Here is a 24,818-nt window from a genome sequence, read left to right as displayed (position 1 = left end):
ACTTGTGCGAGAGGCTACACAGAACACACGCAGTACGCATGCGCGTTGACTAGTGTTCTTTTATGGCTGCATCCATGCAATATGTGTATCGCAACCGTGAGCGCGCGTGATTTGCTATATAGCTATAGATGCATGATATATCAGAGTACGTACGTACGTACGCGAGTAGATAGATCGAGTGCATGGCCATATGGAATATGTGCATTTGATACGAATAGTGTATACGTCTCGCTCTCAAGTTGCCCAACAATCTTTAATTTCAACCAAGTTAGTTTTATTTTCACCGTGAAAGAAGTACAGCTAGCTGTGGTGTATATATAGTCTACTGTCAATTGAGAACACCCTAGACCCTGCCATGGAGAGCTTGATCACGGTTGGTGTCAGTGACACTGACAGTAAAAGGGACTTCACTACAAGTACTACTACGTCTGTTACGCGTACAACTCCAAGTCCAACAATTTTGACGTCTCCAACAAGTAGTAGTACTAGTTCTAACGCTGAATGCATGGCTGAATGTAAAGGTGTCCCTATCCCTGAAAGAGTACTCATCTAGCTTACATTATGTGTACGCAGCTAGCCCATATCACATGCATTGCAAGCCGACGCGATCGACGAAGCCCACGCGCATGCGTAGTGCGGGTGTACTGCGTAAATCATATTCTCTATAAATAGCCTCTCGCACTAGTCGCTTCCTGAGTGAAGTTCTGCAATTTTACGCAGTAACGGTAGGGAAAAGAAAGACGCCTCCTGGACCGTGTGTAAATAATGGACTATATTGCTGGGGAATCCCCGTATATCATCGGGTCTAATGAATCAAGGTGATATCACCTCTGATATCTCTTTGGCCTGATGGGGCCTCACATTCGAATTTACATTTAGGGGAATTTCCTTTCGATCGAGAAAAAACGAGTGCCCTCGGCTTGACTAGACTGCATTACAATGAATAGCCACTAGATTCGAGAAAATGATCTTCCGAATATTTCCGCCAACACAATCATAAAGTGTTTATCAAAACAACGAACTCAATCATCTAAACGATAGACCTACTTCGGGCCAGGATACCGGCGAACTCTCACTCTCAATTCAAGGAAATTCTTTTACTCATCAACACGGTGGTATTGATTGCTCAATCTTGAATTTCCTTTCCCACAGCTGAAGCTTTACATATCAACTATCTTGTCGAGACGGTACTCTCTATCCATGCTAAGAAGTCAACTGCTTGATATATACCCCGGAATAATCATGGACGAGTGTTCTTTTACTGCGATTTTGTTTTTCATTACTTTCATATCAAATCCCTGTTTGGCGATGTATACAATTTCCGGTAAGTTTGGAGGCCTAACTATATAATACACGTCCATGCTTTCTTTATGTCGCATCAATATTATATAATTACTTTTTATATTTTGTGTAAAATTAATTGCGAGGAAGCAAAACGATCAAACTTTAGGGGAGGGGTGCAATTGGAAGTATCCGAAGACTTGTTTTGATGCATTTATATTCAAATGCGGAGGTACGTGGGGGGGCAGAATAAATTCATTTTTTGTCTTTACTTTCTTTCTGTTAAACATTTCTATTTTGTCTTATATATTTCCTCCGTAGTTAGATCACGACCTATTTGTGGTATCCAGAGATCAGGCACGAATATAATTATAAGCCTACAATCGCGATAGCAGAGCGAGACTGTATAATAGGCGCCTATTTTCTGACGGCGATGGTGGCGTTGTCGTTAACATTGAAATCTTTACCAAAGGTTAAGTTTTTGAAATTTCATCATAACTTCGAAAGTATTTTGGATCTAGCTCGTGAAATTTAAACATAATGGTTATCAGGTATTACTACATATCCGGTCTGCACGATTTTTATGTCACATGATTAAGGTCAAAAGTCATTAAGGGTCAATTAACTTGAACCATGTTGGGGAATCAACATCGAAATCTTAACCAAGGTTAAGTTTTTGAAATGTGTATATAGATCTAGACGAAACCTAGACGTAAGGATAATGGTGTCATCCTGCTGAAGTTTCAGGTCACGTGACCAAGGTCAAAGGACATTTAGGGACTGAACTTAATTTGGTCATGTTGGGATTATTTTGTTAAATTGCCATCATAACTGAAAATTGACGGATCATGAAAAGAGACATAAGAATAATCACATATACAACTGAGCGTCTTGTGAGCTTTAGGTCACATGACCAAGGTCAAAGGTAATTTAGGGTTAGTGAACTTCGGCCATTTTGGGGAGCATAACTTTAAAAGTATAATTATGGATCTAGTTCATGAAATGTGGACATGAATGAAGTATCCTTGAATATCCTGCGTGGGTTTCAGGTGACCAAGCTCAAGGGTCATTTAGGGTCGATGAACTTTGGTCATGTTGAAAATATTTGTTGAATTACCATCATAATGTATGGATCTAGTTCATGAAATGTGGACATGAGGGTAATCAAGTATCACTGATTATATCACTGCTATATTAAATCACATAATGCAGGCGACTGAGGTGAGACTCCAAAAGGCGTTTCACTTTAGGCTTTTGGAGGGGAGGGGGGGGGGGGGGTAAGGAAAATGGGTTAAACTTCGTAATTCCGAAGGTTCGTAATTCTGAAGGTTCTTTTATTTATTCCAAGGTTCGTAATTCCGAAACACGTAAATTGCCTATACCTCGATGCTCGTTAATCCAAAAACGAAAAAAGGGTTCATTAATCTGAACATTTGTGGCGTTATTCCGACGGTTCGTTATTCCGACGGTTCGATAATCCGAAAATGAAATAAGATTCGTTGTTCTGAAGGTTCGATAATCCGAAAACGAAATAAGGTTCGTTGTTCGGAAGGTTCGTTAATCCGAAAACGAAATAAGGTCCGTTGTTCCGAAGGTTCGTTTATCCGAAAACGAAATAAGGTCCGTTGTTCCGAAGGTTCGTTTATCCGAAAACGGAATAAGGTTCTTTGTTCCGAAGGTTCATTAATCCGAAAACGAAATAAGGTTCGTTGTTCCGAAGGTTCGTTAATCCGAAAAAAATGAAAACCGGGAAAGCAGAGGCAAGTGGGGGGGGGGGCATTTCTGTTCATTTGTTATGAGGATGGGAAGGCAAGGGCGGCAGAACGAATTTTCGTTTGGGGGTCACAGCCAAAAATGAAACTCACACGTAAAAATTGACAGTTTGGTGATATTTTCACCTTGAGATTATCATATGCATGAATTAATTGTTGTTTTATGGTAATTAAGAAGAGAAAAGCGTTTTTGAAGTGACTTCTGATTATGGAAAGATGTATATTTAGGCTTTATTTCGAGCGGCTTGGAAAAAAGTTGTAAACTCGTTTTTGGGGGGTCAATTATTCTTAAAATGGCCTTATTGCGAGGTATTGCGAGCGTGAATCACAAGCTAAAACTTCAGGGCATATTAATAAGAAATGAAAATTAAAAGAAATCCGAGCAGGTTTCTGCTGTCATTAAAAAGATGTGCATCTAACTAAAGAATTAACACGAGTGCAAAATGCGAGCTTAAATATACTGAACAGAAAAGGAACATGTTAAAGAAAGCAATTTTGAGATCTCTTTAGGATACTTATTTCACCAATCGAATAATTGAGAGTGCAAATCGCGAGCTGAAAATTTGTAATATTCCAGCCTAAAAAACTAATCTAAAATGTATACTTAAAACAGAGTACTGTATTTTATTTCGCAAAACGGCACATTTTTTTTGGAAAAAAGGGAATTTCCCATTTTGGAAAAATAGCATTTCCTTTTTTTTTAGGGGTACAAGTGCCCCCTGACCCCAGTGGATCCAACATTCGCCAATAGGGGGGGGGCGAATTTATTTTCACCCAAATTTCCCCCGATCGGCAGCTCAAAGTTAATATTTGTTTGTTTCTTTGAAAGGGTAGTCCTAACAGTCAATAATTAGCTTTATTCTTATCAAATAAAGTAAATATCTAATAACATCATAAACCGTTTTTAAATAATGCGAGCGCGAAGCGCAATTTTTTTTAATATGATGGACAATATGTTTGTGATCTTCAAAACGAGATGCCTATGTAACTAGATAATAACTGCGAGCAAGAAGCGCGAACAGAAATTTTAAATATAAGCTCTGACCTGATCTAAAAATGACTTTTTGCAGTTAGCCATGAACACAATGCATGTTTCAAACAGGGGCGGCGGAACGTGGGTGGGGGCAAAGCCAAAAAGGGCACTTACATGCCAAAAGGTTGAGCAAAGTTTTTAAAAGTGATCTCTGATTGATAAGATATATATTTAGGTTTTATTTTTGCGAGCGTAGCGAGCAAGCGCTTGGAAAAAATCAAATCTGAAGTTTTAGGTCAGTTACTGTTTAAAGGGCATCATTGTGAGATGTTGCGAGCGAATCACATTTCATGTAGGCCTAAAACAATAATTATAATAATAATATAGATATCATTTACCCAGGGAAGCCACTTCAGTTCTGTTCTCCCAGCTATCATTATTACCCCGGAACTTGAATGATCAAGTTCATGTCTTGTTGCATAAAATGTCTAATAGTTTGAGCTCGCGATTCGCGCTTTCAACATCTAACAAGGATGTCCTTTTAACAAAAAATAGAGCTATAATTGACCAAAAGCAAGTTTTACAACTTCAGATTTGATTTTTTCCCTAAATATACATGTTATAAATCAGAAATCACTTCAAACTGGCTTTGCTCAACTTAATTACTACTAAACACACAACTACGTACTTCACGCAGATGATAATCTTGGGTGAGAAAATACGTTTCCACTAAAATGCCCATTTTGACATTATAAGTGTCCTTTTTTACTTAGTCCCCCTGAACAAAAATACTCTCCGCCGACCTTCCTCCATTTTTAGTAACAAAAAATTGCCCTCTTCAAAATGTTAAACAGTCCTCAATTATCAATTCGATCTGCACACTTGCATTGATTTGTTTCTTGAGATACACGACTCGTTTTTTATGTAAGAAAATCTCCCCCCCCCGCATTGGGGAAAGCTGGATCAGCCCCGGGAGGTAACGGAACTGATCTTGAACTACAAATGGTTCACTTTTTTCTTTTATTCAGAACTCCCTCATAGAAAATCATTGCTTCGGCCCTGATATGCACGAACACACAACACCCATTATTAGCATCCCTCACGCAACACACACACACACACATAGACCTACTGTTCGGTGGATACGAATTTAAATGCATTCCATTTTTAAATTTCACATGGATCATGATAAAAAAAATCAAATGTTAAGCTGTTATCATTTTTATCGTCATTAACATTGTCAACACTAGGCGCAACGATCAATATAATTTTATTAACATTTATATTCTTTATTACCATTTTTATTATGATCATCGTTATGATCATCATTAGCAATATTTTCATTTTTATTACCAGAAGAAGCTGTTATTAAAAATGACATCCCCTCCAATACAAATATATTACCTGGAGGTTACTCGCACTCGACCAACAATCTTAATCCTCTGCATGCTTAAACCATTTGCTTAGGCAGCAGTTGCTCAGATAAAATCGAAATTAAGCCTATGCTTGATCCGGGCGACTACTTTTATTGCAATACATGCTTTGGCCACAACACACACATGTATCATCGATCGTTATTACTATTATTGCATAATATCGTGTTATCTTGTAATGGCAACACCGTTTTTGTTACCAAATGAATTAATTAAATTTTCGGAATTACGAACCTTATTTAATTTTCGGATTAACGAACCTTACTTCGTTTTCGGACTAACGAACCTTCGGAATTACGAACCTCATTTCGTTTTCGGATTGACGAACCTTCGGAATTACGAACCTCATTTCGTTTTCGGACTAACGAACCTTCGGAATTACGAACCTTCGGATTTACGAACCTCATTTCGTTTTCGGATTGACGAACCTTCGGAATTACGAACCTCATTTCGTTTTCGGATTGACGAACCTTCGGAATTACGAACCTCATTTCGTTTTCGGACTAACGAACCTTCGGAATTACGAACCTTCGGATTTTCGAACCTTCGGAAATACGAACCTTCGGAATAACCGAACCTTCGGAATAACGAAGTTTCGGAATTACGAAAGTATGCGAGGAAAATGACGAGTAGATTGCCATCTTTCCGGCCCTTGAATTAATCGTCATAATTTGATAAATATAGCTTCACATTGAGTAGCAATCACACTAATTAACCTTAATTTAAATAATTGAAATGTAGGGGGGGGGGGGTGTTTTTCCTGTATTGTAATGCTGATTGAAATCTAGATGAATTGATGTTACTTCCCTACATGGTACCTATGTACCATCATCTTTTTTCCATGTATTCACTTCTGATTATTTTGCATGTTCTGTTTGTTTTTCCTTATGTAATTTGCTTGTTTGTTACATTGTAAACATTTGTTTACAAAGCCCCCTGGAAAACAGAACATGACTACTGATATAAATAAAAAAATAATAATAAATAAATTATTAAGTTGCAGCTTTGTACTGATTCGTAACAGTAATTATGTCGACATGATAACATCTTTTATTCTTCCAACTAGGCTATAAATTAATCTCAAAAGATCGGCATAATGCTGGAATTGTCGAGGTTTTTAGCCAGGAGCGTGGATGGGGAATTCCTTGTCAAGATGACTGGGACTTTGAACTAGCAAGCATAGTTTGTCGTCAGCTAAACTTTCCGGGAACTGCTCTTCAACCCAGCGGAGTGAAATTCAACGACGACGATAATTGGCCGATGGCAATCAGACAAAACATATCAACATATTACCAAGGCTGTTCATCTGTCAGTAAGTGCACTATCTCGCTGTATCACTAAAAATAAGAAAGGAAGCGCAACAAAATGAAACTATACACTAACAATAATGACAAACACGATAGTGTTGTTTATGATAACAATGATTACAATAATCATGATAATGGCAGTAAAATAATAGTGATAATAACATAGTAAGAATAACAGTCATTATAACAGAAATAAAAATAATCATATCAATAGAAATAATTATTATGACGGGAATGATGATGATGATGATAGTAATAATATAACACAAATGACATTCCTAGTGATAATGAGACTGACTAGTATATTTAAGTAATAAACTATATAATATGGTAAGCAAAGGAATATAAATTTATGATTTTCAGGATCACGTTGCTACTTATGATGATATGGTAGTGATTAATATAAATTGTATAATGCTTAAATAAAGTAATCATATTCAAATAAAAATACATGATAGTTTTAACTACTCACAATGAGTTAAAAAATACCAATGAATACAAAAACCCACCAGGAGTACATAATTATGTATTATACCTGAACTGTAGTAGAACCTTTTCGAGAAATTTCTTGCTTTCAAACTTGTTATTAATAATTGTCACATTTGGTTACGAGGCAACAGCATAATATTGATACCTTGCTTAAGTAACTTCACGCTCTCATTACTTGTTGGATTAGATACCCATCGCCTTCATGAATGCAAAAAGTGTTTACAATGTATAATTTTCAGGTTGTATAATAGAAAAATTCTGCTCACGCATCGCTCTAGCAACAATGGATTAGTTATATTCCCATCATATTCATGGCTACATTGCTTCGAATGTCCTGTTTTTAGTTCTAATTGTGAAGAAAAGTTATGCTCGAGCTTGTATCCCGTATTCTGTATCTAAAACTTGCTTAACCAGTCCAGTTTCCAGATTGAATATCTCAAAAATGTTCAGCTCGCGCCTCGCTCTACTTGGTTAGTGAAAACAGAGGCGTCGATCCTGGGGGGACAGGGGGCGAGCGCCCCACCAATGAAAATATTGGGGTCAAATATATTATTTTGCCCCCCAAATAATTCCGCATGTGCAAAAATAAAATAAAATTGAGATACACAACTCGTTCTTTATTTAAAGTCGTGCTCAAAATGTCCGCTTTTCAGATAGGAATGTAACAATTTTCAGCTCGCGCTTCGCTCTCGCATCATTTCTGCAGCAACAACCCATACTTTTCATGATTAAATAGGTGAATAGAATGTCCTGATTTCAGTTCTAACCTTCAAAAGAACTCCTGCTCCGATTTGCAATAATCTTTTGTTTGATATATATTTTGTTCTCAAATAAATACGTCCATTAAACTGTCATTTTTTCAGATAGAAATATCAAAATTTTCAGCTCGCGCTTCGCACTTGCATCTATTACTCTTTTAGACACTCATCTTAATCATTGGTACCAAAAATGCTTAGAATATCAAGCTCTCAGTCAGAATATAAAAAAATTTCAGCTAGCTCTCGGCACTCGCATCATCTGTGTAGTGAGATATGTATCCTCATCATGAGTTACTACAAACAGGACGGTACCCTTTTCCTGTTTTTCAGGTCAGTAAACTAAAAAAAATTATTGGAGCTCGCGCTTCGCGCTGGCATTAATTTGTTGGTGAGATATGTGTCTCTTTCTCATGAGTCATATATATATATATATATATATATATATATATATATATATATATATATTTGCATACATATATATACATGTATATATGTGTGTATATATATATAAACACACATATATATATATATATATGTATATATATATATACACACATACATACATACATACATACGCCTACGTGTGGGTGAGTTTGTTTGTTTTGTGTGATCGAGCGCCTTTGGAACGTTGATTCATGATTTTGCCCCCCCCCCCAATATGAAAATGGATCGTCGCCCCTGAGTGAAAAATAATTATGTTCTATTCATGAGTCACTGCAAACAGATCCTTTTCCCAATCAGTTAAAACCCTCAACTCGCGCTTGCATGAAATGCATAGTTTTTTACGTACATTATTCATGATACAAAAAGTGTTTAGAATTTCCAATTTTGAGTTCGTAAAATAAAAAAAAATAGATTCGCACTTCGCGCTCGCATCAATTCCTTAGTTCTATGTCCACCCTCTTTATGATTACATTGCTCCGAATGCCCTGTTTTCATAGTTCCAAATCTGCCAAAAAAATCAGCAAGCGTTTGTTTACTTTTTTTCTTTTATAAATAAAAAACGTAATTAACCAGACTTGAGTCTAGATTTTTATCATTAACATGTCTTTTTCAGATTGGTCAATCAAAAGTTTCCGGTCACGCTCACATGAATTGTTTAGTAATGTATGCATATTATTTGTACAAAAAGTGCTTAGAATAGTCCAGTTTTCTTGGAAATCAAAACTTTCATCAAAAAAGTATCAAAAAAAATTGTTTAGTCAATATATCCATCCTCTTCATAAGTACAATCAAGTTTTCACGTCGATATACAAAAATTTTCAGATCGCGCTTCGCGCTCGCTTTTTTGGATTAGTGAGATATGTATTTATTCATGGATAACTACGAACAGTCTTTAACATACAGGGGTTTTTTGCAGGCCAGTATATTAAAAATATAAGAAGCAGTTCGCGCTCGCATGGATTGTTTAGTTATATACGCAACTAGTTCATGAAAAGCTGCTCAAAATTTTTAGATCTAAATATAAAAGTATAAAAAAATTGAACTCTCACTTAGCGCTCACAGGGTAATTTATATTTAGATCAAATAAAAATACCCTATAATTATTGTTTCTAAAAATTAAAATTTTGATAGGACTAACCATTTCACACACAAAAAAGATTTTGGCGGCCGCGACGGGGAAAATTCCGCCACCTCTTATTGATAGCAGCTGGATCTGCCCCTGGGTATGACAAAAGAAAATGTGACCGACGAGAAGGGGAACTCGACTACCATGACTTATGGTCGTCGGTAATCGGTACCGATATTTGTCGATAATCAGGGCCTCCACGCCCCCCTAATGGAAAAGGCCTAGCGACGCCCCTGTCTATCCTCTAACATCGCAAGAGCTTCGTATTGATTACGATGTCGTATTTCAAATAACATTTTCCTGAATAGAATGAAATTGCATTAATTTGGAGATAATATGTCTTTTAATTCAACAGATGGGACAAACTTGCAATGTGAAATCTTCACTAGCAATTGCAATGGGAACTTTGAATTACAGATAGGAGCCGTTTCTTGCAAAGGTAATTAACTCAATAAACACGTTCTATTCAACTCTAAAACCAATAGTCTGGCTTGTGAACACATTCATTACCACAAAGTAATATCGTTATGTTGCCCTCCATTGTAATTTTGCCTTTTAAAAATCGATTCGTTTTTCAGGCGCTCTTATTAACCTTTTCAATCATATCAGCTTTTTGGGAATAAAAATGTAAACTAAAAAATACTGAGGACGTTTCTTCTTTGCTTGTAACTTAATTTCAGGAGGCAAAACAGACACATTTTGTCCTTTCATCGCTCTTCGCTAAAGCATAATTGAGCATATTTTCTTCTGATCCCTGGCATAAAATCAAAATTTTGTCAAGCTGCACACAAACACAATGACTGCTGATCTGATCCTATAAGATTGTCATTGGTTGAAAATTGTTTTTTGAGTAGCCTCGTTCTGTTATACAACGAATTGAGCTGTTGTCATTTATTTTCCCTCTGCAATGTTTTTTTAGAGCCTGGATATCTCGGATGTTATGGAGATAAAAACCACAATTATGTTAGGAGCAGAGACCGCGTGCTTGACAGTCAACCTCTTGACGATGACAAGGCTCTGACGGTTGATCGATGTGTTACAATATGTGAAAGAAGTAATCATTTTTACGCTGGGGTAGAATTCAGTCATCAATGTTTCTGTGGCACACAGGGTGAAGACATTTACCGAGATGGAAAACTCCCGGATGGGGATTGTAGTGCTATTTGTACTGGAGATCGCCTTGAATCATGCGGAGGCTCAGACAAGATTTCAATTTACCAAGGTAAAACCATCGCAAAAGGAAGATTTAATATTGCTTTGTTCTCATTTCCAACTCTATTTCTTCCCCCCCGCCCCTTGTAAGAATCTAGTTGTTACGAGATGTTACTGTTACTAGTTGTTACGGGACGGAAAGGTTCTTGTCAACGCTACAAATTATATGGAAATCATATGCATGCAGGCAATGCTTAAAAAGATTTTTCCCGCACGCAGAGAAGAAGGATGTGTCGCCTCGTTCTGTACGCCGTTTTATCTGAATAACGTCGTGAAATTACAGAAGACGGGAACTAGTGAGGAGTATCGATGGATTATGCTTGGAAGAGGAATGTATTAATCATTTTCAAGTCCTGTAACGTATAGTAAAGTCACTATTGATAAGCATAAATCAACATGGGGGGAAAAACCTACTTTTCCTAAACTTGCATTTTCCATTGTAATTATGCTGCCCCTCGACTATCTACGATCGATACTATAAACTGTACATGTATAGACTATTTCTTAATTTTTAGGTTAAGATTCCTTCTCTATTTCTATTTTTCTTAAGCGCTTAATAGAGACATGTTATCATGATAAGTACCAAACACAATTATTATTATTGATATTATTATCATTATCATGGGTATTTGTGTTAGGGGGCACTGGCGTACTGCTTTATCTTACTTTATAAATTACCACCATTACCCCTGCCTCATATCCCAGCATCCTGGGTATTCCTTTTGCTTATTAACAAAACAATATGACATCTTTATGCACAGCCAAAGCAGATATATATATTTCTATTCCATAAATGATTTCGGATCCAGTTGCGCTTCAAACTTCTCATTATTTACTTCATCAGAAACGATCTATTATATATCTGAATATATTTGAGACATCATTTGAAATCAGTGTGACTTTAAACGTTTATACCTATGATTTTTGTTCCATTCTGTTTTTTGTAAGTTGGCCTCGGTGTTTGCGAAGACCCCGGTACCCCTTCAAACGGATTCCAATATAACGAAACGGATCTTCTCCGCTATGGTAGCAAGGTATACTTCAATTGCTCCGATGGATATGATCTACAAGGACACGATGTTATCCAATGTGTTCAGAAGTACATTACTAGGAGCGAAAGTCCTCCCAATAGCACACATGACGTTGTTTGGGATCATGATCCTCCAACATGTAGACCAACGGGTAAGATGTGAAATTGGCACATCATCTACTTCAAGTCTGTTCACCAGACCGTGTTGATGGCCATTTTAGATAATTTAACTGTCATAATGTTAAAAGGCAAATAGATATTGGTGTCTCAGAAATGCTATTCATCATTTTTGTTATCATTACTTTTGGGACCTAAGTTTTCTCTTCCCACTTGTTTCGATTGAGACTCACCTGTACAGCGACAATATATCTCAACCAGTAAGGTCCATGTAAGATATACAGGTATCTAGCACGAGACATTGTGACAATGGAAACGCTTTGAGAAGAAATATAATTCAAACTAGGAAACCTTTGAAACTTTCAGAGAGTCTCATCTGGTTTGACGTGAACAATATTTTATTCAAATAATCCAATACTGTATCGAACGTAAAGGATGGCGTAGATTAGGAATAGTAATTTCTTAGTAAGAATCAGTAGCAACAGGAGAAGTATCGTAGCACCAGCAGCACTTGGCATGCTTGGTACAGTATTCAGTACAGGCACCAGTGATAGTATAGAATAGTGGAAGAAAGAGCTGGTGTTGCGTTTAGTAATAAACTAAAAATAGTCTTCGTATTTATCCATATATAATTATGTTTCTACTTTACCATACTTTGCAGGTTTTCTGTCAACTTCACCCCCTTTTCTGACGACCAAGGTAAAAGAAAAAACCAACCCAATTCCATCGACCAGCACAAATAGCATGAAGCTGACCAAGGATCAAAAAGGTAATAGCTCTAGACTTTAGAAAAAGTATCGATCTAGAAAAGGGTCCAGTTAATTTCCAGCTTATAGTCAACAACATACATTCATTGGGACAGGTATACACATTCAATCAGATTTCTACATGCATATTATAATTGTTAGATTGAAACGTCTTTTTGTATGTTTTATTGGAATAAATCAACATGATTACATGTTTATAAGAGTGGAATGATTCAAAACGATACAAATTGTAATAGTATTAGTAGTAGTAGTAGTAGTAGTAGTAGTAGTAGCAGCAGTAATAATAGTGATAATGGAAAAGCATATCATATCACTGATTTGTTGTTGAGACAAGTGGTTTATGTCGGTTTTTTCTTACTGCCTCATTTTTCGAATCATAAATTGAAAATTAAAGATTCCGTGGAACTGTTAGATGGGGAAGCAAAATGACCTTGCATGTCCATTTGCCTATTTTTCTTTGTTGAAAACATACAGTTACATGTATAATCGTCAAATATGATTATTCAGGTAATTGCGACTATAGACGAGCTTCTTTCATGCCACCATCACAGTGAATGTACCCGTCATGCCCAAGGCGAAGCTAAAACCAGATCTCTGAATCTGTTTGAAATTGCCACATTATCCCATGCGTATACCAAAACCCCCAGCCGTGGCATGCAAAATAGGCTGTTAAAAAGTCATTCATCATTGAGATTTTCCGTCACTAAAATGACGACAATGATTATTAATTGTTATTACGATTGTTATTAAATGCTATTAATTGTTATTACATTCAATTATGGGGGCGTCGTGGTCTATTGGTTACGACTCTCGTCTTTTAATCAGAGGGACGTGGGTTCGAATCCCAGCAAATCTGTGTTTTCCTTCAGCAGAAAATTTCCCAACATTGTGCTTCATGAATGATTAATGCAAGTGAGGTGAATGGGTACCCGGTAGGATTTATTCCTTTAATGCTTTTAGCGCCTATTTGGCGGCTCAGCTACAGCCGGGGTAATATGATACCAAGTATCAAGCGCTGTAGAGTATATTAGCTGCGCTATAATTATCATTATACATTATCGTCACCCTCATCATCACCCTCAACACCATCACCGCCATCACCACCACCACCACCATCATCATCATCATCGCCACCATCACCACCACAATTATCACCATCACACTCATCATTCTTTGCTGATATTCAAAACGATTTTTTTGTCACTGTTTTAACACTTGTTCCATTATGATTTGTAGGTTTTAGTTCCACTTCACCTTCACATTCACCACTTGTGACCGCAAATCACGAAGAGGAGAGTTACCAAATCACGTTCACTGGCAAGGCGGATGTGAATCACACTGAAGACAAAATTGGTGACTCCATAATTTTTATTACGTATTGTGCTGCAGTCACATCAACGGAACCGGCGCCAAACGGACCGATGGTATGCCATTGGATACAACCATGGACCTACTGGTCGGTCCAGGCGCGGATCCAGTAAGGGGCCGAGCCGGCTCCGACCCCTATTTATTGACAAACTGCAGAAAAAAGTGTACTCTTTAACTTGATAGAAACTACGAAAAACAGAAATAAAAGTAAGAAAGAGGTATTATACCCATGATGTGTAATTTACAACCTCGTAACGGCCTGCCCGACCCCGAAAGGAAACAAGAAAAAGGTGCTGGGAAGAATTGGAAAATAGACTTTATATAAAGGTTTTCGCTCGCGCTTCGCGCTCGCATTGCCTGTGTAATGAATTCCATTCAAGAGGATTAAATGACACTTAATATATCCAGTTCTGAAATCAATTTGCAAACAATATTTTAGCTCGTACATCAAGCTTTCATTATTTTGTTTGATTAATACAAATTGTTATATCAAAATTTTCAGCTCGCGCTTCGCGCTCGCGTTGTTTGATTTGTGAGATACCTATCCTCTTTGGAAATTCTTTCCAAAAATTGGCAAAATTGTCACGTCAGCGCGCTCGCGCTCGCATTTAATTGTTTGAGACACACAGCTTGATCTTTATTTAAATAAAAATGGGCTTAGACTGTCTAGTTTTCAGGTCGGAATATAAACAATTTTGAGCTCACGCTTTCCACTCAATATTTAATCGGTGATACTTGTATCCTCTTCATTAATTACTAAAAAACAGTGCTAACTGTGTCTCTTTTCACGTTACTATAATAAAATTTCGGCTCGCGCTTCACGCTCGCATTGTTTGGGTGGATACTTATCTTTGTTTATGATTATAAAAACTGCTCAGTATCTTCAGATCTTAGGACAAAATATCAAAGAATTTTAGCTCGTGCTTCGCGCTCGCATTATATATTAAGACCACATGAGACACCTTATCTTGTTTAGAACAATAAACTTTATACTTAAAGCTTCAGTCTTTAGTTAGGACTACCCCCTGAAAAAAAATCAGATTATAGCGGCCAATGAAGAAAAAGTTCGATGAATATATTTTTCGGCCCCCCTTTTGGCGAAAGCTGGATCCACCCCTGCGATCTGATGCCGGTTTCGTCAGGGTGACGATGGCATTGCGCTCATTTTCAAACTAACATTCTTGTCCCTGACCATCAGGGATGGGAATGACGCTTCCGTGTGGTTATTCAAGGGATGTAATTGAAACAAAAGAAATGAAAATGACTAAAAGGGAAGAAAAGGGGAGATTTTTAAGAAAAGTACTGAAAAGAGTGGGCCTGCGCTTGTTAGTTTTCCATAGAGTGTTATGATATGACACACATTGTGAATGAAACCACTATATAATGTAGTATACGATCAAAACACAAGGGTGTGAGCCATCAAAGATAAAAAGAGCTGGAAAAAGCTGAAATTGAAAGAGCTCCCGTACGGTTTTTTTTTCAGAAGAAAGCCAAAGTAAGCTCAAATTAAAACCCCTGAAAACACATGAACATCGGTCATAGGTAAATGACTGGTTCTTGTGATGCATTTTTTTGCAGGGGGAGGGGTGAAATATCGAATTTTCTTTAAAATCAATCCAGACTTCACTGGCTTTGTCCGCTTACAACTAATCTGCTAAAAAGTACAATTTCACCGACCCCCGTTTCATCTTCTTTCTTTTGTTATATTCTGATATTATGTTATTGATGACAGGCAACATAATAATAATTCTACATAATTTCAATCTTTCCAGATTTAGCTATACATTGCCCAACTCTTGCGAATCTCGAAGATTAAAGGTAACATTTTTGTTTAACTGTGTTTAAATTGCCATTCCAGTCATTTGTGTTATACAGGGTATGTATTTAGGAAATTCATAAAGGCCTTTGTTTCCGTCCCTGTAATATGTGTACTTCGATATCAAACAGACTTTGATCTTAAGTATTTCCTTGTTTCTCGCATATAGGTATCATCTATATTAGTGTTGGCGCTACCTCCGGTCTCTTAATCATTGTCTTTGCCATTGGATTGGTCTTTCTTTGCAGAAGACATAATAGGTGAGAGAAATTAATAGGTGTATGTCTTGAAATAAATATTAGAAGGGACTGATAGTCTTTATAAAATCATCACAACTGCAATTATCATTATCATTATTCATTATGATAATGGTAATTATAATCTTCTCCTCCCCTTCTCCGGCTTCCTATTTTTTCTTTTTTTCCTTTGTGTTCTTCTCTCTTATCATTATTCATCTCCTTCTTCTTGCTAAGCAGTATTATAGTGATTATTATCATCAATAATAGAACTATAATGTCTTGATTTTCTTTTACCTAAATCTGTGTTTTTTCTTCTATTTTTGTCTGTGTAGTTCTTTCAAGAATAATACAAAGTTATTTACTGCTGAAGAAAACTATATCAAATCATTGTCATGAAATATATTCCAATAAGCTGATTGAATATGTAAGGTAGGTGCCGTGATAAGTTTGTGGGTGAGTACGTACCTTTGTGTTTGTGAGGGGTTGTGGGTAGTAAGAGGGGAGTATAATGAAGACGAGGTGAGTTTTAGGTAATTTAGGACAAGGGCACCCCTTTTATTTTTATTATCATGATTACATTCACTTCTGGTTTAGTCCATTCGTTCACTCGTTATAGACATGAAGATCCACGTTAGCCAACAAATTGTCTTCACCACTATAAAGCCGCACCATTACTCGAGGAAAAATAACATGAAGTACAACAGGAAGTTGATCTTTATTATTTTATTCTCTCAAGAAGACTTTATAGGCTCTGTTAACAATGTAAATTTTATCCCTCTATAATCAGCCAAGACAATATTTTCAATGCCAGCACTTAAATCACCATTGTCATTAGAAGAGGATGAAGCAAAAGGGATTTTTTTTAAACTGAAAGTTAGAGAACAATAATTGTGAAGGGAGAAGACATTTTAAAGGAGAGGGATAATTGGAATACCCAAAATATGAGAAATAAAACAAAAAAGATCAATAACAGAATACGAAGGAGAAGGCGTGCGATGAAGACAAAGAAGAACAAGGAGAAACAAAAAAATATGTGTAAGAGAAAGAGCACCGAATTCACGTAAGAGAAAATTCTTCATAAAAGAAACAATACAACACATTATAGTTAATTCAATTCAATTCAATTCGGTTTTATTAAAAAATACTCATCAAAAAGTCCGAGGAGTAACAATGTGAGTTTACATTTAAGATAAGGCTTCTTAAAATTATACGTACACTGTAAAAAAAATGAAGTGCTAATTTAGCAGTTAGAGTGCTTGTATAGTGACTGCACTACGAGTGTTGATTTTTTAGTTTAAATTTGAACTAGAAAATCAGCACTAGTAGTGCAGTCCCTATATACAAGCACTGTAAGTGCTATATTAGCACTTCATTTTAAGTATACACGAACCACTGATATTCATTAGAAGATCATAAGAATAATCGTCATCACCCTTATCCTAACCCTTCCCACATACACACACACATTTCCTTAACCTTCCTGTTGTATAATATTCTAAATGACAATTAAATATGTGTTTCATAGACGCGAAATAATTCTTTCCATTATTATCAATATTAGCAATAACGACAATTAGAAAAATAGTCGCAGCACAGCTTATCATACTCTACTGAAAGTATATCATGCATGTCATAGGACAGATATAGACTGTGATGAATATGAGGAAATATAACGGTGTATACAGTGCGTATCAAAAAAAGTTTACACTTACAAAAAATCCTGTAAAATTATACATTTGTAATATTCTGAAGATTTTTCCGCATTTTAACATTGGTACAGATCCATTTAAGCAAATAACGATATAACTTTCAAAAAATATTTCCGCTTGAGTGAGCACCACTTACTTTTGAAAACTGAGTGAAAAATGATTTGCGCAGAACTTTGAAATAGTTATGCGAATAAAAGTAGACCTTAATCATGAAGAACAAGTAAAATTTAGCTAGTAAAATTGATTTGAAGATATCTTTAACCTTTTAATTTGTTTCCTTTCCCAAAACATTTCGAAGAGTGCATTGCTCCTCACCCCACTCCCCTATATACACACCGAGGCCATCATGACGATATTTGCTTTACACTGAACTGTGATTTACATGAAATGGCTTAGGCTTGATTTTCATTTTGTTAATCATTGTCAAGCTTAGAAAAAGTGTGGAGAAACAAGTATTAAATGAAAAATGAAATGTAAACCCACTCTAAATGATAAAAACTTAGTGAAAAAATGCTGGAGATGTCTGATATAAACTTTTGTTCACATTCAGTTATGTCCACATATCCAGCTGGCACAAAAAGGGTAAAGGTTGCTTACTAAGTGTAGACATTTCAATTTCGGTGGCAAAATTGTTACAAAATGCATTAATGTATCCGTTTTATTTCAATCGACTAAAAGTGCAAGAAAATGTATGAGAAATTTTTCGCAGGGTAGGTTTGATTTCGCCTTTTCCCTTTGACACACCATGAAAACGAGCATTTCTGCGCAAATAGATTTCTGCGAGCTTTACAGAAATGGACAGTGCTCACTCAAGTGTAACATTCTGTCAAAACTTTTTCTTTCATTGGATAGATGAGACCCAACCCAAGATTATAGGTGAAAAAAATTACTCACATGTTGTATATTTATTAATTCCCATGGCATTTTCAAAGTGTAAACTTTTTTTTGATACGCACTGTATAATAGTAAAAGGAAGAAAACATATCCGGTTCTGGGAATAGGTTTAAAATATCAACAAGGTGAAACTAATAATAGGCATGTTTTTATGAAGTATAGCAATATATTGTGACCCGCTCCTCATTTTTATTCACTTGAATCTAAGAATGAAATAACATTGATCCATCCAAATGCCTCTAGTAATTCATGGGAGGTAACAACACAAAGCTAATAAGCAATATACTTAAGGTCTCTTGCACTGTATATCTTTTCTTTCACAATTTTATGACTAACTAAATCAGACTATATGAATTTGACTGCTACTTTACTTGTTACCAACGTTAATGAATAATCGTTGCAGGGCAATTTCATAAATTATGTACTTCCGACACCGGATGTGTGGGACCTTCATGAAATTTTCTGTCGCTGATTTCTCGTTCTTTGGACAGTCTGTACTTTGCTCAAAGGACCATGACTTGGTCAGTTTATTAAGTGAAGTAAGACCTGAGAAAAATGGGGGTTGGACAAATCAGAGTGAGAGTTACAACTTACGAGTTTATAAGGCCATATCAGAGCAAAGGAGACAATTTTTGTTGTTGTTGCAGCGACGTCTCAGTGATGTTTCCAAGACGGCGCAGCGACCATTTAAAGCCTTTGCAGTAACTTCCAGCGAATTCGGGCAATATACCTTGTCTAAAAGGCGTACTCTGACACGTCTCATTGGTTAGACCAGCGCTTCTCAAACGGTGGGCCACGTACGGACCACTGGTGGGCCGCGAGAAGCTCCAGAGGAATAAAAAAAAATGGGGGGGGGGGGGAGAACTACAGTATGTTTCACAGACCTAGATCTGTCCGACTGTTATGTTATGTTTGATCGGTCTACGTGGGTCAAACAAAAATAAAGCATGATTTATGCATGTTGCAATATGCATACACATTACGATGGTTTCGATCTAACTTTGATGTGAACCTCATCATGGATGCATATTGTGTAGAAATTAGTTAATTGTCGCCCTTTTACCGGACCTTTTCGAATGCAGTTAGTTTTTTGAACTGTTTATTTCGAACGTGCTTTAGAGCTTTGTGTTCAAATTTTACGAAAACATACTTTCATAAAAATTGACTTTTTCTAAAGTGATTTAAAAGGGTGAGGATTCATGACTGGCAGTGATGCAAAACCATAATCAATGTATGTCGAATGTTGAAGGTATTCAGCATTCTTTTGTTAGCTGTCATGGTTGTATGTTTGGAGGAGGGGCTCGAAGGCCGGGCTACTGAAAGTTATACGCACTATAGGTGGGCCTCGAAAAAAAATTGAGAGTCAAAGTGGTCCTCGAGTATAAAAAGAATGAGAAGCGCTGGGTTAGACCATTGACCTATTACAAATAGGTACATGGTTAGACCGAATAAACTTTGATGCTGGAGACGTCTTCGCGACTTATTTAGTCTCCGCGAGGTCACTGAGAGGTCTCTGAGGCTTCGCAGAAACATCGCTGAGACGTCTCAGCAGTCAGGGATATGCTTAGTATCCGGACTATCCGCGACATCTCTGTGAGTGATGAAAATGTCTCCACTGCATTTATTTTGTATGCCACTTATCGTTCATGTCCCATATCCTATACGATTAAGATTGGTTGACTAATCAATAGTGCATGATTTTTTTTTCATTCCCAAACTCTCCAGCCCCCTCCTCCTACATTTCTTTTCTCTCCGTCCTTACTACATTCCATTTTTTCCCTTATTTTGACTCATGGTTTTTTTAAGTGTTTTGCATTTTACATTTCATGTACTTTATGGAAATAATGATACAGATTCCTATGGAAGACCAGTTTCATTTTTCTATGCACAATTCAATTTCACGTATTTTGTATGGAACTGGGCAAACGACTCTGGAGATTCGTAATAACAGAACTTAATATAATTCAAGATCTACTGGATAGATGAACACACAATATCCCCCATTCTTGCTTTCTAATATTATTTTCCCCCTTTTTTCTTCTTCATTTTTACGTTATTCCCATGCCTTACTATGTAGACTTGCCTTGTGGTAATTCTTAATTGTTTATGTATACCGGTAATTGAGCTATATTTTCTCAATGGTTTTCTCTGAGGCTCGCATGCCTCTGGGCAGCGGTGTTGAATTTGACTTTTGCAAACTCTTGCCCAAGCTAAATGGCAAGCTATTTTTCCCTCTTCTTATTTTCGGTCATTTTACTTATTTATAAATTGTATGTTTGTGTTTACACTTTCCGATTTGTGTTTTTATGGCCAAATGAATAATAACGATAATACTTATTATAATATCAGGAGTTTCTTTTTTTCAAGTACAATTTACTTCCTTGATTCCCTCTCAGGCTGCTTACTTAAAGATTTATAAACAATTGGCTTGGTGTTGAATTAATAGCATAATGTTAATTGGTAGCTATAAACCATTTATATCACTCAAACTACCAGTTTCACATTATCTTCAACAATTAATTACCCTGTCTGTAAGTCAACCTGTACAGAGCATTCAAACGAGGTTTCGTAGTTCTAACAATGATTAAAGGACAGTACACCCCAACAAAAACTTGATTTGAATAAAAAAAGAAAAATTCAACCAGCATAACACTGAAAATTTCATCAAAATCGGATGTAAAATAAGAAAGTTATGACATTTTAAAGTTTCGCTTCATTTCACAAAAGAGTTATATGAACGAGCCAGTTACATCCAAATGAGAGAGGCGATGATGTCACTCTCTCACTATTTCTTTTGTTTTTTTATTGTTTGGATTATGAAATATTTTTATTTTCTCGTCATTGTCATGTGAAATGAAGTTTCATTTCTCCCTGAACACGTGGAATTCCATTATTTTAACATTTTGTGCTTCAGGCAAAGAGGTCCTAATCATCAAAAATTGAAATATTGTATTTCAAACAATAAAAAGCAAAAGAAATAGTGAGTGACACCATCGACTCTCTCATTTTGATGTAACTGGCTCGTTCATATAACTATTTGTTAAAAATAAGCGAAACTTTGAAATGTCATAACTTTCATATTTTACATCCGCTTTTGATGAAATTTTCAGCATTGTGCTTGTCTGATTTTTCTCTATTGATTCAAATCAACATTTTTCTGAGGTGCCCTTGACCTTTAAGTATATGAACATAATTTTATGATGGTTGATTTTGATTGATAGATTTTGAAAAAAAAAAACCGGAATGATTTTGTGTATTTAAATATGTATACGAGGATATGGTCAATTTTACAATCATTTTGCGCACTTGTGGGTGGAATTCCGAAATAAATAGCACGCACAATTTTTCGACAAAATCAACCGAAGGTGGCGCTACTTTATATATTTTCTTAGGAATTTCGAAAACGCAGCGGGAACTTCATCTGGTGTAAATGGGACTTTAAGGAAGTATGTTGCATCTCAGAACAGTATAATAGTGGGCTTGATGAATTGTTGACCTTGCACCTCTAATAAGTGTGTAAACCCACGGAAAATTTGCAAAGCATTGATGAGTGGCGTGGAAACAATAAACTACATTCGGGGGGTAATTGTAGAGTTGGATTATGTCTAATCGGTCACCTAACGAGGGGCAATTTCATTTGCATAACCACAAAAAAAACCTGAATGGACTATCCAACATCAGTTGGATAAAAAACTATATAGTTGTAAGCATGGACCTATATGTTGTAAGGGAAGTATGTTGCCAGTATGTGTCCTCTGGACCTTTCACATGTCAATTTGATACTAAAATTGGTTAAGTGTGTGGAGTTGGTTATGGATAGAAAGCGAAAAAAAGTTCAGAATCAAAACCAAAATCTTGGAAAACAAAAGAAAGAGAAACTAGAACTGGGTCACTAAACAAGAAGTTAAACGTGCGGGCATGAATATCTGGGGAAGTCCCATGACGTCTTCCCAAATTAGGAATGGCTATAAGAAATGTCCTTTTGTGTGAATATCACATTTTCTGTGTAGGATGAATCAAACACTCATTGACTAAAAAGTAATTCAAAGTATTTCGAAACATGCAATCTTGGACAAATCTTTAGGATCATAGTTTTATACTTCCGTTGCGAGAAGAAAAGTGACTTAACTTATACTGTTCTATAGCGTTGGTGCACTCTATCGCATTGCCTTACCTCTGAATTAATTTTGTTTTTCATTACGTTTTTTTTCTAGAAAAACCCACAACCCAGTTCGCCCGGTTACTGAAAGCACGTGTGCGTCTAGTCACCATGGCAACGGGGCAGGTAGTCCTCTGATGTCGAGGGCAGATGGAGAGCATGACTTTGCACTAACCGAACTAACCAGCCACCCGGAAACCGCTGGAGAAAACGATTACGGCGAGAGCATCGAACTGCGAACTCCAATGCGCACCGAAATGCCGGATAGACCGGGGATTTCAAGAGATGCATTCGGATACGAATCGATTCGCTTACCGTCCACGGACGACGCATCGGCCGGTTTGCCGGGTATAACGGATGCAATGACCGCGAACGAAGCGGCTTACGAGAACTCGGAGTTCCACGAAGATCCGACTCATCTGATTGATAATGAACTGTATGGCAAAACTTTCCTCTGATGTCATAAACTTTATTACTGTTGGAAGAAAAAAAACCGCATCATGATATGAGAGGCCGATCTGTCTGTGGGGCGTAATTTAAATAACTAACTATAATGTAGTCAAATATCAATAATAACGTAATAATATCAGTTAACAGTACTATATATCTTTTAAATAGATGTTAATATGCAACAAAGCTAATATATGCAACATACAATCAAGCCTGTGACATTTTTGTGAATGCAACAGTAATCAGATTATCCAGCTTCGGTTCCATGACATTTGCTCCGGCGACAATTTCTCCGATGGAAAATCACCACATTAATCCGAACAAAATACCCAACTTCCAAAACTAAATACTGTTATCTTTACATTATTCTAAACCAAAAGATCTTTTTTTCAATTCTAACTCTAACTCTATGCTCTCTGAGATATTAAGACCGGAGCAAATGGCGCAGGAGCAAAAGTCGTGTCACCCCGACCTCAAGAGTATGAACCGGCAGCATTGTAAGGCGGCACCACAAGTTACCAAACTACGAGAATCCAATATTCGGAACACTTAGTGTTTTAACATATAGGCTCACTTTACACGAATTCACAACTCAATATACCGAAATAGTTATTAATTATTTATAGGGCCTACTTTTAATCCCTCTGCACATGATTTTTCATACATTCACGCGATAAAATGCGCAATGAGCAGAAACACACCGAAAAACTACGTTTATCGGCAGAATAAATGTTTTAAAGTACGATTGAAAAATTGAAGATCATTTGTAAGCAAAGCCATCGTGGTGCGACCATGATTACGGTACATGTATGTTTTCGATATAGTCACAACATGCAATGCATAAAGATTTTCATCTCTTTTCAGAATTTAAAAAGAAAACTGTTTACAATATAGACTATGAATATCTACTGCTTTGTCATGAACTAAAAGAGCAAACCGTACAAGTTTGTCTTTGAAATGGGTATACACCCTCAACTGCTCAATTTAAACTAATGGGGTAAGAATCAAATATCAAACGCATTGCTTTTCAGAAAGGAATGCGAACAGAGCTCTTGACATTTATATCAAACATTGTTACTTGTTTGATTTTCGATTTGATATATACGGCCATCTGCTTAAGACACTAATACACAAATTTAAACTGCACTTGGTTTATCACTTAAAATTGCAATGCATACTCTGCAAAAAATACCCTTTAGGCTAGCGCTAGCTATATAACACTTGAAAGTCATATTACTATTAATGCAGTTAGCAATTCATTTTTTTAAACATTTATTTTGGAGAGATTCACTTAAACATACTTGCGATTATTGGATTGTGTCATTAAAAATGAATGTTTAATGCATGTTCCTCCTCTAAATACATTTCAGCAGAGCGATTCATGATGACAATATTCATGCTTTATATAGCTTCAGATCTTTTCAGCTTTCGAAAGTAAAATTAGTATGTCTGTATGTCAGAGGAAGTCATCATC

At 36.4% G+C, this 24,818-nt stretch overlaps 1 protein-coding gene across 2 annotated transcripts; it reads left to right on the top strand.

The window, feature by feature from the left end:
• The first annotated feature begins 119 nt into the window (after positions 1-119).
• LOC121431162 (uncharacterized protein in LEU2 3'region-like) lies at positions 120-23,369 on the top strand. Of its 2 annotated transcripts, XM_041628668.1 has the most exons (9): positions 120-1,324; positions 6,526-6,771; positions 9,939-10,022; positions 10,503-10,805; positions 11,744-11,977; positions 12,604-12,711; positions 13,946-14,062; positions 16,063-16,153; positions 22,950-23,369. In XM_041628668.1, exons 1-9 carry the CDS (start codon positions 1,201-1,203, stop codon positions 23,350-23,352), a joined length of 1,710 nt encoding a protein of 569 aa, XP_041484602.1. In that variant the 5' UTR covers positions 120-1,200; the 3' UTR covers positions 23,353-23,369. The 2 variants fall into 2 exon arrangements, with proteins under 2 accessions (XP_041484602.1, XP_041484603.1); XM_041628669.1 differs by lacking the exon at positions 13,946-14,062.
• The last annotated feature ends 1,449 nt before the right edge of the window (positions 23,370-24,818 follow it).

This window comes from Lytechinus variegatus, chromosome 17 (assembly GCF_018143015.1).
Source record: "Lytechinus variegatus isolate NC3 chromosome 17, Lvar_3.0, whole genome shotgun sequence".
NCBI classification, from domain to species: Eukaryota; Metazoa; Echinodermata; class Echinoidea; order Temnopleuroida; family Toxopneustidae; genus Lytechinus; species Lytechinus variegatus.
This window is presented reverse-complemented; position numbering and strand designations above follow the sequence as displayed.